Source organism: Prionailurus bengalensis, chromosome A3 (genome assembly GCF_016509475.1).
Source record: "Prionailurus bengalensis isolate Pbe53 chromosome A3, Fcat_Pben_1.1_paternal_pri, whole genome shotgun sequence".
NCBI lineage: Eukaryota > Metazoa > Chordata > Mammalia > Carnivora > Felidae > Prionailurus > Prionailurus bengalensis.
Window position 1 is genome coordinate 108,688,866 of NC_057354.1, and position 16,577 is coordinate 108,705,442.

At 40.3% G+C, this 16,577-nt stretch overlaps 1 protein-coding gene across 2 annotated transcripts in view; it reads left to right on the forward strand.

The window, feature by feature from the left end:
* The window catches only part of CDKL4 (cyclin dependent kinase like 4), a 53,013-nt gene that overhangs the window by 13,306 nt on the left and 23,130 nt on the right, over positions 1 to 16,577 (forward strand). For both annotated transcript variants that reach the window (XM_043604112.1, XM_043604111.1), the window contains exons 4-5: positions 2,654 to 2,877; positions 6,119 to 6,240. In XM_043604112.1, coding sequence (XP_043460047.1) covers positions 2,710 to 2,877; positions 6,119 to 6,240 — 290 coding nt within the window. In that variant the 5' untranslated portion in view covers positions 2,654 to 2,709. The remainder of the gene's footprint in view (positions 1 to 2,653; positions 2,878 to 6,118; positions 6,241 to 16,577) is intronic.

A 16,577-nucleotide genomic window follows, 5' to 3' on the forward strand; every position in this document is an offset into this window, starting at 1 on the left:
CTCCCGAACTGTGTGATCATGACCTAAGCCAAAATCAAGAGTCAGATGCTTAACCAACGGAGCCACTCAGGCGCCCCAATATTTATGTGGTTTTATTGTCCTGGTTGATTTCTACAGCTTTGTGAAAGACACGTGACAAGATTAGAGTTAGACAGCCATCATTATCCTTGGCTATCTCAAAGTTCCCCACCATATACATCTTTACAAACCATTTAGGTAGAATGTGGAGCAGGTATGTGAACTTTGGGTAGAGGTAGAGGTAGAGGATAAGAAAGAAGGCATTTGTCTTAGAACAAACTGACTTTGAAACGATTCTATTTGTGTAGAGATAGTCATCAAACAGATAGTTGGGCTGTACCTCAGATAAGAGATAGAAATTACTGCTTCTTAAAACTCTGGTAGAGTCCTAGTAAGCTGGAATTAAAGCCATAAATCCCTTTGAGGAATTTCTGTCGTGGTCTAACTCCTGCCTGCACGCTCAGACCCATCTTCCATGAACATATAAGCCCTTTAGAAAGCAGACACCATTGAGAGGTTAACAGGTAAAGTACTATTTTTCTGGTGTTTTATTTTATCATATTCAGAAGTTTGGTTGATGTGTCTAAGAAATCTAAATATTAGTCTGAGAACTCAATCAGTATTAAGCCAGTTAGGGAAAAAAAAAAAAAAGAAAATCATAGATCAATAGATCAAAATATCTATCTAGAGGGAAATCAGAACATAATACATAGACGAACATCATGAGTAAGCTTTCTGGCATATTCGTAGTTTCTTCAGTAACCATAGGGCTTATCAAGTAGGTTAAGTTCATAAATCCACAAAGATCTATACTGATAACTTTCTAAAGCAAATTCCTAGTTTCTACTGTTTTACCACCTGTAACTAGGCTAAAGAACAAATCTATGCGTGTTTATATATAAACAGATTTAAGATAATAATACCTATATAAAAATACAGTATAACTGATAGAGATTTCAGAACATAATCTGTGATGAATTTTCCATGTGTTATTTAAGAGTGTATGCTTCAGTTTTCTCCCTGTAATAAGAAAGAATAGAATCTACAAAAAAAAAACGAGGCATTGTAAATGGTTTAGTAATAGTCATTTACCAAGGTAAACACTCCCCCAGTTGTGTCTTTCTATGGTGACGAGTGAGAGTAGATGATTTCTTTCTCCATTGAGACAATCTGTGGGTGGAAAAGATGTTAGTGAAGTAAAAAAGAAAAAGAAAGAGGATACTCATTTGAACATGAGAAATCTAAAAAGGGGTCACCTCTTTTACTTGACATTTTATTAATACTAAGACCTGGATAAAATGGTTCTCCAAACTGTGCATTCTTTTGAATTAACTGAGAGGCAGTATAGCCTAGTGATTGAAATTGTGATCTCTGGAGCTTGACTCCCTGGGTTCTAATTCCATACTAGCTTCACCTTGCCTTGGTTTTCTCATCCATATAATTGGATGAAAATCGCACTTACTTCATAGAATGGTTGTGCAAATTATATGTGATTTTCCTAGGACAATGTTATTTAAGGGCTAGCTCTTATTATCACTATTAGATTATATTAAGATTCTGCTGGATAAAGTGGGGTGGGATTTTTGAGACTTACTTGAATTTTTATATTTTTAATTCCTACACTAATTTCTTTAATTATCGTGGCCTTATTTGTTACTTACCATGTAATCCAGTCACCACAAAATTCACACATGGGTGATGCAGGACCAACAAATTAAATATTTCCATGGAAATCATTATGGATATGAAAGCATTCGTGAAAAATTAGAGAAATCTGTCCTCTTTTTGTGCTTTTTCTTTTCTTTGGGAGCTAAGAATTTAAGGATATGTTCCTTCATACATATAAGAGCTAAGAGCTAGGAAGATTTTGTTACTGTTTTTAATGGCTGCTTTATTTGACAGTCCATATCTGCTCTTTCCTCTGTCCACCAGGTGGAAGTGTAGCACTTTGTACCTTGTCTGGTTCTCAGTTCTTCCTAACCCCCCTTGTCAAATGGGTGAGGAGAGAAAAGAGAAACAATGTAATCAAGAGTACAAAAATGTTCCTTCAGTTGGATTTTACAGCATCATATTTTAATCATTTACTTGAGGATAATGAAAATAGACTAGATAAGGTTCCTTTCCACGAATTCCTTAATTCAACTGAAGTAAATACAGACCCACTATAAGAAATATATGAGATCTTGGGGCACCTGGGTGGCTCAGTCAGTTAAGAGTCCGACTTCAGGTCATGATGTCACAGTTCATGGGTTCAAGTCCTGAATTGGGCTGTGTGCTGTCTGCCAGTGCAGAGCCTGCTTGGGATCCTCTGTCTCCATCTCTGTTTGGCCCCTCCCCACATCTTCTCTCTCTCTCTCTCTCTCTCTCTCTCTCAAAAGTAAATAAATGTTAAAAAAAAATTTTTTAATAAAAATCTTAAAATAAAAAAGAAATATATGAAATCTTTGCAGTAGCTCAAAGAACCACATAAAGACTGAACTAAACTGCCAAAATAATGTTCACATCTTTCTAAGTGTATTTAAAATTAATCGATGGAAATAAATCTCTGGCATCCTGAGTAAATTGGTTTTATGTAAAAGATTGTGAGAACATTGACCGTGATGACTTGATCAAGCTGAGTCGTCTTATTTTCCAGGTGCAACATTGTGCTGCAAGACAATCAATACAGTACCTTAAGTCACTTCAACCATAATGGAAAAGTATGAAAAATTAGCTAAGATTGGAGAGGGGTCCTATGGGGTTGTATTCAAATGCAGAAACAAAACCTCCGGACAAGTGGTAGCTATTAAAAAATTCGTGGAATCTGAAGATGATCCTGTTGTTAAGAAAATAGCACTAAGAGAAATACGTATGTTGAAGGTAGGTTAACTTTCTCTATATATCTATAACCTCATGGTATTGGATGAAATATATATGCCCAAATTACAATTTGAATGCATCTTAAAGTGGTGTTGTTTTTCTGATTGGACTTAAATTTCTTGGTGTCCGCAACTATGGAAAATGAGTTGATTATCACTTTGGACTTTGGCAGCTCTGATCCTGAAGTACTTTCCATTCTGGTTGGTAAATATCTACTGTCCTGAGTCCCTTCATCCCAGTGTTCACCCTCCCCCACCCCCGCCTTTCTCCACTCATGCCCCACCCAATCCTCCTCCCCACAAACAGGCAACTAGAAGAGCATCTCCCGGCACAGGATCCCCCAGGACTGGACTGTGGCATCCATAGGGGTTGGTCCTTCCTGTGTTCCACTGGTTCTTAGACCTACTGAGTATCTCCCCCAGCTAGGTATACACATTTTTCACAAATAATTTGTTAGTTAGTTGTTGTTGTTGTTGTTGTTGTTGTTGTTTAAGTAAGCTCTATCCCCAATGTGGGGCTTGAACTAGGACCTGGAGGTCAAGTCACATGCTCTACCAACTGAGCCAGCCAGGTGCCCCTAAAGTTGTTTTTACTCTGATAGGATTTGACACGTAAGATTCATAAGTCTTCAATGGAAATGTTTTCCTGTCCTAGAAATGTTACGGTTTTAGAACCAGAAAAGAACCTAGCGACACTTCTCATCCAGCACCTTATCTTATCAGGGAGGAAACTGAGGCACAGGGCAGCACCTCTCAAACATTAATGTGCATTGGAATCCCCAGGGGACTTTGCTAAAATGCAGGTACTGAGTTGAAGGTGTGTGGTCAGCCTGAGATGCAGCATTTCCAGCAAACTCCTTAGTGGCACAGAAGGTTTGGAGACCACACTTGGAATAACAGAAATGTGATTTATATCCTCAAGAACACACAGCCGATCTTCACTTTTGACATGTGTCATCTTTTTTTAGGAAAACCCCAGAAGTCAGTTTTTAAAGGGAGATAATAATTATCATATTATCTGTCCCTTCCAAGTATTTTTTGCAGCACGATTCCTAAAATTAATAATAGTTTAAAATATAATTTCATATACACCGACTGAGTTCTCAAGTACATCCATCATAAAAACCGGTTCACTGTTACCTCGCAGCCAGCAGAGGGCGCTGGTCAGCAGACAACATCACAGAGCTAAGCTCCAGGGTGTGTCTGACCTGACTGTGGGTTGTTTTCTAATGAAAGTAATGCTTTTTTATCCCCCACCTCCCGCCTACCCACGACTGCAAGTAAGATTAATGCTCGTAGTACCTCCTGGGTCACAGTGCCCCAATTTGACTTGAAGGTAAAAAGTAGCCAGATTCCACCTCAGCTTGGTCTCTGGTGACGGTTCCCATAACGTACCCCTTTTCTGCTTTTGGTATGTTATACCCATGCATGCCCTGAACAGTTTCCTTCCATGATAAACTTCCCTTCCCTTCTTCCTATCCTCCTGTTATTTAAATGTGATTTGATTTTTGTCCTCCTTATCACCGGTGTTACTGATACAAGTCACTGTTTTCCTGGGCTAAGTTAATTTCATTTGCAAAGGGGATATGTATTGCTCATCTACCCCAAACCGGGTTTGACCAGGTTAGTATCTGTGAATCCCTTAGCCTCCTGGTAGAGACACTGTTTCACTTCCATCCTGTGGTTTTCAGTGTAGCACAAAGCAGCTGGCTTACCTGTGTGACCTGTTTCCTCCCGTTTGCCTCTCTGCTGTCTTGGACAACGGCAAGTTGATTTTATGCTCTGGACATATTTTTAATATGTAATGGAGTCCTTTTTCTCAAACTGGTGAACAGCAGACACATAGTTGCAGACTCATTTTTTTTTTTTCCTTCAAGTCATGCTTACAGGTACTAAAGTAGAGGAGGCTATCACTATTGGGCCTGCAAAGTATTTATGCAGCTCCTACTGTATACACAATACTGTGTTCCCTCTATATATCTTTCTGAGTAAGTGGTAGAGGATTTGGAAAGTGATGTATCTATATACTGGAAAACAATAGGGAAGATGAGTTATATGAAAGTAGGAGTGATCAGATGTCCTGATTCATAGCTTTTGTCCCAGAATCCGGTCTGGTTAGCACCCTCTTTCAAAAGCACCCTAGGGTGTGAGGGCGATCTGTCACCCCCTGGACTGCCAAAGGTGATTTGGCTGATCTGGCTGGCTAGGCTGTTTTCCTCTTCCTCCCTCACCACTCCATGTGCATCTTGGAGCTTGGAGCTACATGCTTGGCCGAAGAGGACGACCTTCCCTGATACAGGAGGACCGCTCTCCCGTCAAGGGTCTAGGAGTAGCTGCGTTCCCCTGCTAGAACCTCCAAACGAGCTCTCAAAAGCCTCCTGGTTTGTGTGCTAACTTACATGGTGGCCCTAGCTGTAGGCAGGATGACCGTATCTGCCTATGTGCCTGGGACAGTCTTGGCTTATGCTTATTACCCTGATTGGATGATAAGTTATATAGTTAACTCTATGATGGATTATCTTCAGTAGAATTCTCCCTCTGGTTCATAGCATTAAACAGGTGCCTTGTGAAATCCTTCAGCTTGAGACGGAATTTAGCACATAAGACGTCTAAGCATAAGAGAGAACAATAGAATCAAAGAACAGAGATGAAAACATGATAAATAAATTAAAAACACACTGTGGGGACTCGTAGAATAGGCAGCTTAATCAGAGTTGAACGTTGGGATCTGGTATTTCTGAAAAACAACACGCAAATCCAGACTGGATTTAAACCCATGACAATATGCAAACTTAGTGGGGATTAATAATTTTTAGAGCCTTTTACTCAGTAATTCCATTTCTTCAATTTTTTATTCAGGTTATTTTATGACCTGGATGTTTAGAATTTTCACAAACTACATAAAGTGTTTGTGGTATCAGTGCCTATATTTTAAGTTGTGCACTTTATTTGCTATCTCCAGAGAGATTCAAGCAGTTTAATTACCATCTATATACAGGTACATTAAATAAACTCTTAAAGAATTTATTTTAAAGAAGAAAAACATCTTCTTTTTCAACCTCAAGTTTCTATGATTCTTACCAAGAGTAGTTCCTCTTGTGAGTAACCATAATAAAATTATCCATAAGAGATGCACAGGGAATGGTAAGCAAGGCCTTCTATTGTTCAAATTGTAAGGGATCTGGGGAGAAACTACTATAAGAAATAAAATCACCAGACTTTGTATTTCAATTCCTTTGCAGCAATTAAAGCACCCAAACCTTGTGAACCTCATTGAGGTGTTCAGGAGAAAAAGGAAAATGCATTTAGTTTTTGAATACTGTGATCACACACTTTTAAATGAGCTGGAAAGAAACCCCAAAGGGTAAGTGACACACAAACTGAGGCTCTTGTGGCCATTTGGTTTCATTATATGTGGGATTAACTGTGGCAAATTTCAAATATGAAACACAGTCCTCTTTCTACCAAGATGTGTCTGCTGGCTACCTCTTTCCCATCTGAGTTAGGATGTGCTCAGAGGAACATGAATATTAACCTAGAATAAAAATATTTAGGAAGACAAATCTGCAAATATAAATCACAACGCGTTTTGAGGCTAACTTCCCTACAGGCATACCTCGGAGATATTGCAGGTTTGGTGCTAAATCATTGCAATAAAGCCAACATTGCAATAAGGTGAATCAAATGAATTTTTTGGCTTCCCAGTGCATACAGAAGTTATGTTTACACTATATTGTAGACTATTAAGTGCTCAATAGCATCATGTCTAAAAAAGCAATGTACATACCTTCATTTAAAAATATTTTATTGCTGAAAAATGCTAACCATCATCTGAACATTGAGCGAGTCATAACCACTGGTCCCAGATCACCATAAAATACAATAATAATGAAAAAGTTTGAAATATTAGGAGAATTACCAAACACAGAGACACAAAGTGAGCAAATGCTCTTGGAAAAATGGCGCCAGTGGACTGCCTCCACAGGGGATTTCCACAAACCTGCAATTTGTGAAAAAACACAATGTCTGTGAAGTACAATAAAGCAAAGCACAATAAAGCAGGGCAATAAAACGAGGTATGCCTGTCTTGGATTGTCTCAATTCAAGGAATGAACCATGGTTCAGTATTTGGATTCCACTAAAATCAGAATCCATATAATTCACTAAAAGGTTAAAGGAGAAAAAATACATGTGGTTGATAAAATTTGAAAAGGCAGTTGATAAATTCAACATCCTTTCCTGATTATTAAAAAAAAAAAACCTTAGCAAAGTGGGGTTAAATGCTTTCCTAGTGCATATGCGTGCACACACATGCCCCTCTTCAAATCAACAGCTAGTTTTATACTCAGTACTAAAGGAACCACCATTAAAGTGAGAAATGAGGAAGTCAGTTGTCACTACCATAAGGCAACACTGTTCTGAGAGCTCTAGCCAATGTAATGTAATAAGAAAGACAAATAGATTATGTAACTTTGGAAACAAGATTGAACTGTCTTTATATGGATGATAGTATTCTACAAAATCTAAGATAATTGCCTAAAGGATCATTATAACCAGTGGAATTCAGTATAATGAGTACAGCACTCCAAATTCCACACATAAAAATCAACCGCTTTTGTATCAATGAGCACTTTAGGAAAGCTAGTGGAGAAGGATCTCATTCAAATATCAGTAACAAAAAAGTTTAGAAATAAAGATAAAAAGAATTGTTCAGACTCTACATAGGAAAGACTACAAAATTTAAGTGAGGTACATAAATGATTTTATTTAAATGAACATATACTTCTGGGTAGAAATATTCATTATTATAAAGATATTGCTTCCCTAATTTACTTATTTATTGCACAAAATCTAATCAGAATGCCAATGGGATTTTTTTTAACTTGAAAATCAAGTTCTCTAAATCAAGAAATTTTTTAAAAAGAAAAAAGGGGACTTTAACTGCCAAATATTAAATTATATCAGCTTTAGAGATTCCTTTGACAAAATGTACCATAAACAAAACTAAAAAAGAAGTGGCAAATTAGGTAATTATTTGCCAGATGAAGAATTAATATCATTTCACTTGCAGATTTTGCAAATCAAATGTTTTAAAAGATTAGTGCCCCATTTGAAAATATATTCATTCAAAAAAACTTGAGTAAAATACTGTTGTTTTTCCAGCTAGGTGCTAAGGATATAGCAGCAAACAGAACACATTAAAAAAGTTGCCTGAGGGTGCCTGGGTGGCTCAGTCGGTTGAGCGTCTGACTTCGGCTCAGGTCATGATCTCATGGTTAGTGAATTCGAGTCCCGCATCTGGCTCTGTGCTGACAGCTCAGGGCCTGGAGCCTGTTTCAGATTCTGTGTCTCCCTCTCTCTCTGCTCCACCCCTGTTAACACTCCACCTCTCTCTCAAAAATAAATAAATAGATAAATAAATAAATATTTATTTATTTATTTATTTATTTATTTATTTATTTATCTATTTATTTATTTTTGAGACAGAATGTGAGTGGGGGAAGGGCAGAGAAAGGGGGGGTTCACAGATTTTGAAGCAGGCTCCAGGCTCTGCGCTGTCAGCACAGAGCCTGATGCAGGGCTCGAACTCATGAACTGTGAGATCATGACCTGAGCCAAAGTTGGCCACTTAACCTACTGAGCCACTCAGGCACCCCTAAATGGTTTTCATCTTTTAACCAAGAAAGGACATTTAGAGAAATTTGTAGTAAGAAAATAATCAGATAGGTGCAAAAAGTTACACATAAGAATGTTCAACACATCATTATTTACTACAACAACAACAAACTGGGACTGACCTAATTTTCCATTAGTAAAGCTTTGGTTAAATGCACTTTGCTGGGGCGCCTGGGTGGCGCAGTCGGTTAAGCGTCCGACTTCAGCCAGGTCACGATCTCGCGGTCCGGGAGTTCGAGCCCCGTGTCAGGCTCTGGGCTGATGGCTCAGAGCCTGGAGCCTGGAGCCTGTTTCCGATTCTGTGTGTCCCTCTCTCTCTGCCCCAATCCCGTTCATGCTCTGTCTCTCTCTGTCCCAAAAATAAATAAACATTGAAAAAAAATTTAAATGCACTTTGCTATATCCATACAATGGAACACTATGCATCCAACCCATTAATAAGGAAGTTGGATAGTTCATGTTCTGGGGAAAATGTTCATGAAATGTTATGTGAAAAAAAAAAAGAGATTATAAAGCGTAATTTTCAGTGTAATTGAAAATTTATTTTGAATTGCCCCTATATCCTAGTGAATGCACATATTTTCCTCTGAAAATAAAAATTAATTAAAAAACACAGTTTAAATGAGGAATTAATTCATAGTTCAACTTTATTGCAAACAAAATAGGGTTTTCTATTGGCTTAGACAACAGATTGTTCAGCCATCCTATAAGTTAATTTATAAATTACATTTTCATAAAACTCAGAAATATAATTTTTTTAATGTTTATTTATTTTTGAGAGAGCGAGAGACAGAGCATGAGTGGGGGAGGAGCAGAGAGAGGGAGACACAGAATCTGAGCAGGCTCCAGGCTCTGAGCTGTCAGCACAGAGCCCGACATGGGGCTCGAACTCACAGACCATGAGATCATGACCTGAGACAAAGTTGGACACTTAACTGACTGAGCCACCCAGGTACCCTCATTTTATTTTTTAGAGAGACAGAGTACAAGCAGGGGAGGGGCAGAGAGGGGGGGGGACACAGAATCCAAAGCAGGCTCCAGGCTCCGAATTGTCAGCACAGAGCCTGATGCAGCCTTGAACTCACTAAGCACGAGATCATGACCTGAGCCGAAGTCGGACGCTTAACCAACTGAGCCACCCAGGTGCCCCTTTGAAACTTACAAATATAATTGTTCAAGGCCCTGAAAATAAAACGTACAGTACATACTACACGTGTACCTGTTTAATTGAACTAAATATCTTTCTCTTCCCTCTATGATGCATAAGCTTTCCTGCTGGTAGGACTTAGCTGATGCTCTTCCTTTAATCTAGAACATTCTAAACTTTTCCACTTTCCCTATCTCTATCATAATCTTTACAATGAGAAATCCTATCCCCCACTCCCTTCTTAAAACCTACCTAGAGAACAGCCAGGAGAGTGTAAAACCAGTGACTAGTAAACAGAGGCAAACAACCAGGCCACATACATACCAACCCTCTTTGAGCCGTTGTTTATTAGGGTAAATTCGCGGTTTGGGGAAGTCACGGTGTGCAGCCATGAGACAATCGACGTGGTGGATGTGTGGGATGGGCTGTGGGATGGTGAGATGATCATCCAGAGACCCGAGGACTAAGTTACCTCATGAAGAAGAGCTGATTTAACACTGAGATGGTGAAAGTACTGCTTCCTCTGCCAGATGGAACCTCTGGTGTCCTCTGCTTTGTGGGGAGCACAAAAAGCATTTGTTAGATAATAGCGGCATAGCGAGTACTGAGTACTGCGACAGTGTCGGATTTGCTCGGGTAAAGAAACCACATGGATATACAGCAACTGAAATTGGCATCATCTGGTTAAACTTAAAACGATCTAGTCCCATTCTGTGTTCTACAGTAAGTACAATGGGTAAGTTAATTGGTGATGTGATAGACATTGCCTTCCCGCCAGAGAAAGGATTTTCTTTCCCATTGCACCATGTATAATGGAATAATCCTGCCTTCAGGAAGCTTAAAATCTAATGAGGAATCAGAGATACAAAAGAAAAATTAGAAATGATTATAATGATATAAAACTACTAATGGGTTTATAAAACTATGGCTGTCCACTCCACTTCTGGCTGACAATAGCATATTATGTACATCTGTAAACCAGGGCTTCAATTTCTTTTTTTTTTTTTCAATTTTAGCTTTATTGAGTTATAGTTGACACATAAACGGTTTGAATTTCTTTCTCTTTCTCAGTTAACTGTTCACAGAAAATTTCCCGTGAGACCGGGTGTGGTCTGGTGGAGAGATAGCAGTGAATCATGAGTACTGAGAAATACATTAGTGAGGGTTGCACAAGCGTCATGTCCCAGATTATGAAGTGGGGAGATCCTTTCTCTGAAATGGCTTCCTGATTTCCGCGGGGATGGTGGGATCGCTGGATGACAGAAACCAAGTAGTAGTACTTCGTTTCCAGAATTGCTGTAATAGGCAACAGAGCCATAGTGATGATCAAAATGTTTTAATTAACCATAGGTTCTCTCAAACCAAAATAGATGGGCAGATCACTAAAGTCCCGTTTGTTCTATAAAAACTGGGGACTAGAAGCTTGACTTGAGTCACCCCAGTAGCCAATTCACAGACCCAGGGCCTTGTGAACCAAGGGAAGACGGCTGTCCTTGAAGCATAGCCCTACAATGACATCACACATATGTATTTAATTCTTCCGCTTAGCCTGCCCTAAAGTAGTCTGCCGCCATTTACAGAACAGTTGTGCACTGGGAAAAGAGAAATACCCTATCTTTTGGGAATTACTGGACAATGCTCTGAGGTAAAACAAGTCCCCAGTGACTTTGAAAGCCACTGTGGTTCATCAGTTTTGGGGGGATGGGGAGCATTAAGCATTAGGTCTTGACTCAAATCCATCTCATGATCATCCTACCACATCCACAAATCCATCCTTGGGATTATTTCCCCATTTCCTAACTGGGTAGTTGAAATAGATACACTAACAGATGGAAAAAGAGCCAGTTGGCTCTGACCCAAGGAATGAAAACTCTTGTGGTAGGAAGAACCTATTAGAAGTGTCTGGTAGGCTGCTTCTTTACCAAAATAGAAAACTGAAAGCCATACTACGTATTCAAGGAAGAGCATAAATTGGTGCTACCATTATACACTTTGAGGAGACACAGTTGGGAGGTAGATAAGCATGTTGCATGTGCAGAATCCTCTCCAACACTCCTATCTCCTCAGATCTTTGGATCTCCTCCTCCTCATTTTCCTAATTAATTTCTGGCAGTCAACTTCAATTGCCATAGACAACCATTTCGTCTAGGTTTCAATCAACCAATTTAGCAATCAACTAGACCCACTCCTAGCTGCTCCAGATAGTCTGTTGAAACTAGAATCTCTAGTAAGTTTGCCCATAGTGTTATAATCAGCCCAGTCTAAAATTATGATTCTTCCTGTCTGGTCCTACATCAGTGAAATCCATTTTTACATGCATTCACCACTGTAAATTAGCAACATCTTATAGTTCTTTTTTTGCTGCACAAACCCTTTTCCTCTGTTTGACTTTGTAATAGGCCCCCTGGGACATGCTGAAATCTGACTTTGAGAGGTGATGGGGGGAGGAGCCTTGAGAAGAGGCATCCCCAGGCCATGCACCTGCCTCAAGTGAGAACACTAGAGGCTTCTTGTCAAGGCAAAATCAGCCTCATCATACAAGTCTGGCCACTGCTTTGCACGACACGGGATGTTTGGTGGGAAACTGGGGTGCTCTTAGTAATATGAATACTCCCAAGCGTCACATTTCAATTCTTGAGGCTTAGATAGCTCTTTCTCAGTTAATTAACCGAGAAACTAATTAAACTCACACAAGTCAAATCTATGTTGTCACTTAGTACCCTGTAGGGTTATTCTCACTGTCTGATTTTTCAGTCATTTCACAGTATTCCTATGGGTCCACAAAGTGAGCCCTATAGACATAAGTAAAAAGGGGTTCTTTTAGGGCAAGCATTGAAACTCTGGCTTCTTAACTGTGCCTTGAACCAAGATATAAAAGCCCTAAACGTGACCTCTTTAAAAATGTCTCATCAAGTTAGAGCCAGCACACCCCACTCTTCTTTGATTATTTACGTTTCCCATATTATTCTATCACATTCAGTCCACCAAAGCCCTGCCTTGAGAGGGCACTTTTTCCAGATGACCACAGATGATGATTTAACAATTATCTCATCACTAGGTGCCCATCTACCATCTATTCCAGTCACTAATGGTAATTAAGTTCTTCTGCCTTCAGACCTAATTAAATCAGATAGCCAATCCCCAATTCCCAATCCTTTTTGCCCATATCTACTTCTGGTATTGAATTCTGAGCAGGTTAGGATTCAACAACATAATTCACTCCAGCTAGTTTAAGCAAAAAGGGATTTATTACGGAGTGTTAGTTTATAAAATTTCTGGGAGTGCCAGAGAAACAAGCTTAATTTAAGTACCTAATGGATACCAGGTACCTTTCTAGGCCTTGGAGCCACAATAAGGGACAAGACAAAGTCCTTGAATTGGAAGAAAGCACAAGGAGTCAGGGAATGCCTAGGGAAAGGAGGAGAATGGACCATAAACACAAAGATCTGGGGGTCACAAGCCTAGGCATGTTTAGGGAATGGCAGGAACCGATGGGGCTGGGGCAGAGTACCTGTGGGAATGTGGGAGGAGACAGAAGGGGAGGAGGACAGTGTGAAGGGGCTGGTAGACCAGAGTAATTAGGTTGGCTTTTATTCTAGGATAGCAAGGGTTTACCGAGAAGAACTCCTTTCATCTCGGGTCCTGACAATGAAATCAGATTTTCCCATATTAAGTTATATAACAAATTAAAACAAAGATGCTGCATTCTGATGTGAGCATCAGGATTCCCCTGAGTGACCAAGAGAGAGAGAGAGAGAAGTCCCCTGAGCAATCCAGTCTGAATTCCCTGATGGCGCCACCCTTATTACAGTCTTGAGCTAGGATGTCTAGTTTTTGCTCTGAGGCCTTCATTATTCCTTGCAATATCCGTTTCTGCACTCCCCCCAGAGGATGATATTTAAACACTGAGTGTCAGTTGACTTCTTCAGAAGGTTTTATTTCCCTTCAGAACACTTTGAGGAATGCTGCCTGTGGCTGAATAATGTTGCAACTCTCTATCTTTCTGGAATGAGCACTGTGTGAATCTGTATTCTCTTTGATAACTATCTTCTCTTTGTAGGGTCAGTGGTATTTGTTTGTAGTTGGTATTTTGTATATATGTTGTGTTGCCTGTGATGGAACCTGCCTTCTTGGAATCTGAGCTGACTATTCTGTTTAGGGGCACGCCATGACACTTGATGTGAGATGCCATGAAACAAAGACTCCTCTTCCACAGTGAGAGCTCAGGACCTCCTTATGGCATTAGTTCATGCCTGATTCCATGTTATCGACACTAGAACCCTGGGTCCTGCCAGTCCCCACCTTGTTTCCCGATCCCAGGACTTGAGCCCCTGTGCCAGCCGTCCTTTGATCCCACCTGGCATTCCATTTCTGCATGAATCGGGTCCAGTGTTACTCTTGCTGGTCCCTCACAAGGACTGAAATCCACCTCCCTTCCCTCCACCACCACCACTGTCATCAGAATCACCCGATCTCACCAGCATTATTAAATTTGCCACCTAATTAGCCTTCCTGTATCTGGTTTGCCCCCAGAAATCCATTCTCCATATTATGCCACTTGCTTTCTTGAGTCCTTTCAATGACTTTCCTTTAGATTCACAGTAAAATCCAAACTACCTACCCAGATCTGTAATCCCTCCATGACTTGGCCTCTGCCAGCCTCACCTTCTTCACTCATGCTTTGGCCACACTGGCCTCCTTATTGCTTTTCCCACACTCCCCATTCTTTCTTACCTCAGGGCCTGTTGCTAGTCTTTTGAGGCTCTTTTTGTCTTTGTATAGTATCTGAGTCCCGTCTACTGGCCTCACCTGATCTCAGACCCTCATTTCCTGAACCTATGGAGATACTAAAACCCAGACTCTTAGGGCATAGACTTCTTAATAAACTTGCAGGGCACTGTTCCATTTTTACACATGAGGAACACTGAAGGCACATATAACTGGCCCAAGGTTATAAAACTTGGAAGCAGGGATTTGAACCGTGCCTCATAGTGCTCAAAAATGGCTGTACTATTCTATTACAAAAACATTTAAGCGATGTCTCCAGCTTGGCTCTGGGCAAAGAGGGGAAAAAGATCAAGTTATATCAGAATTCAGTGTGAGAAACAGAAATGGCTCTAGATACTTCCAGTGGAAAGGGATTAATACTGAGAATTAGGGGCTTTCACAATATTAATAATACTTAATAATTAGAAGAGCTGGAGTCAAAGGGCTGCCGTCAGCCTGTGAATATCAAGAACATGCTGCCATAATTGTGACCCAAGATCAGAAAACTGCCCCGAGAAAAATACCTCCACACACTTGCTGCTTCTCCATATATGCCCCTGCTCCACACGGTGGTGTCTTATGTGGACCAGCGACACCTGCAGGATGAGTTTAGTTTTTAAAAAGTGATCTAGGAGCGCCTGGGTGGCTCTTGATTTCTGTTCAGGTCACGATCTCACGGTTGGTGAGTTCGAGCCCCACACGGGGCTCCTCGCTGACAGGTGGATCCCACTTGGGATTCTTCCCCTCTCTCTGCCCCTCCCCCGCATGCACTCTCTCTGTCTCTCAAAATAAAGAGAAACTTCTAAAAAATTGATCTAAACATAGGATTTACATTTCCAAATATGATAAAATATTAAAGCTGAATGACTAGGTGTGTTTGGGATATTTGATAATCCTAAATTTTTTAATTAAAAAATTTTACAGTAGGCATTTAGCAAAAGACATCTTGTGTTTCAGATTTTTGAAACTATGCAACCAGCAACCCCCATCTCCATGAATAGGGTTGAAAAACAAACAACACCCGGATAAAAATATTTGCGGCACATATGCTGACTCCAGTGTATGTTGAGCCTTCATAAATCAACTTAAAAAAACTTTTTAAAGTTTTTATTTATTTTTGAGAGACAGAGAAAGAGCATGCATGGGGGAGGAGCAGAGAGAGAGGGAGACATGGAACCCGAAGCAGGATCCAGTCTCAGAGATGTCAGCACAAAACCCGTTGCAGGGCTCAAACCCATGAACCATGAGATCATGACCTGAGCTGAAGTCGGACGCTTAACTGACTGAGCCACCCAGGCGTCCCTTCATGAATCAATTTTAAAAAGAGTAAACAGACCAGTCAAAAAAGACATAAAGGCCATGAACAGGAAGTACACAAAAGAAGAAATGTAATGTCCAATAATCATGTGAAAATTAAAAGTCACTAGTAATTAGTAAAATAGAAATGAAAACCAAAATGAGCTTTTTATTTTAACCACAGATTGGCAAACATAACATTGGCAAAACCGGCTGTTGGCAAGACAATGAGGGGACAGGGGCTTCGATGCGCAGATGTTTGGTGGGAGCGTTAATGGGTCTAACCTTTCTTAGAGAAGGTAGTTTGGAAGTATGTAACTGAAAGCGTCTTCAGAGGGACAGTGATGTGAGCAATGGCAAAATGTCAGCAGAAAGTTACGGGGAATGTAATTGCTATCATCTATAGAGATGGCTACATGAAGTAGACTCATCCCAGATGGAGTGGAAGTTACCCAGATCCCCATTTCCGCAATGGAAAATACCTTCCAGTATTTCCAGGGCTCTGCAGGGACAAGAAGCATCCAGCCTTCCATCCTCCTGGGGGCTGTGTTCTCCCTGGCTTCCCCTGGCTGGGGACCTGCCTGCTTACCGGGTGTACGAAACTTACAAAACAACTGTAGCACGTGTTCGAGTGTGTTTACCACCAAGCCCTCGGAAGTCAGTCTTCCAGTTTGCCCTTCCTCCTACAGGTCCTACCTGCAGAATCAAAATGTAACTTGTGCCTACCGTTAGCCTTAGAAATCCCACCTCTAGAACTTACCTTAAAAAGATGATTACAGATGTTCATTGACATGTTGTTTCTAGGCATAAAATTG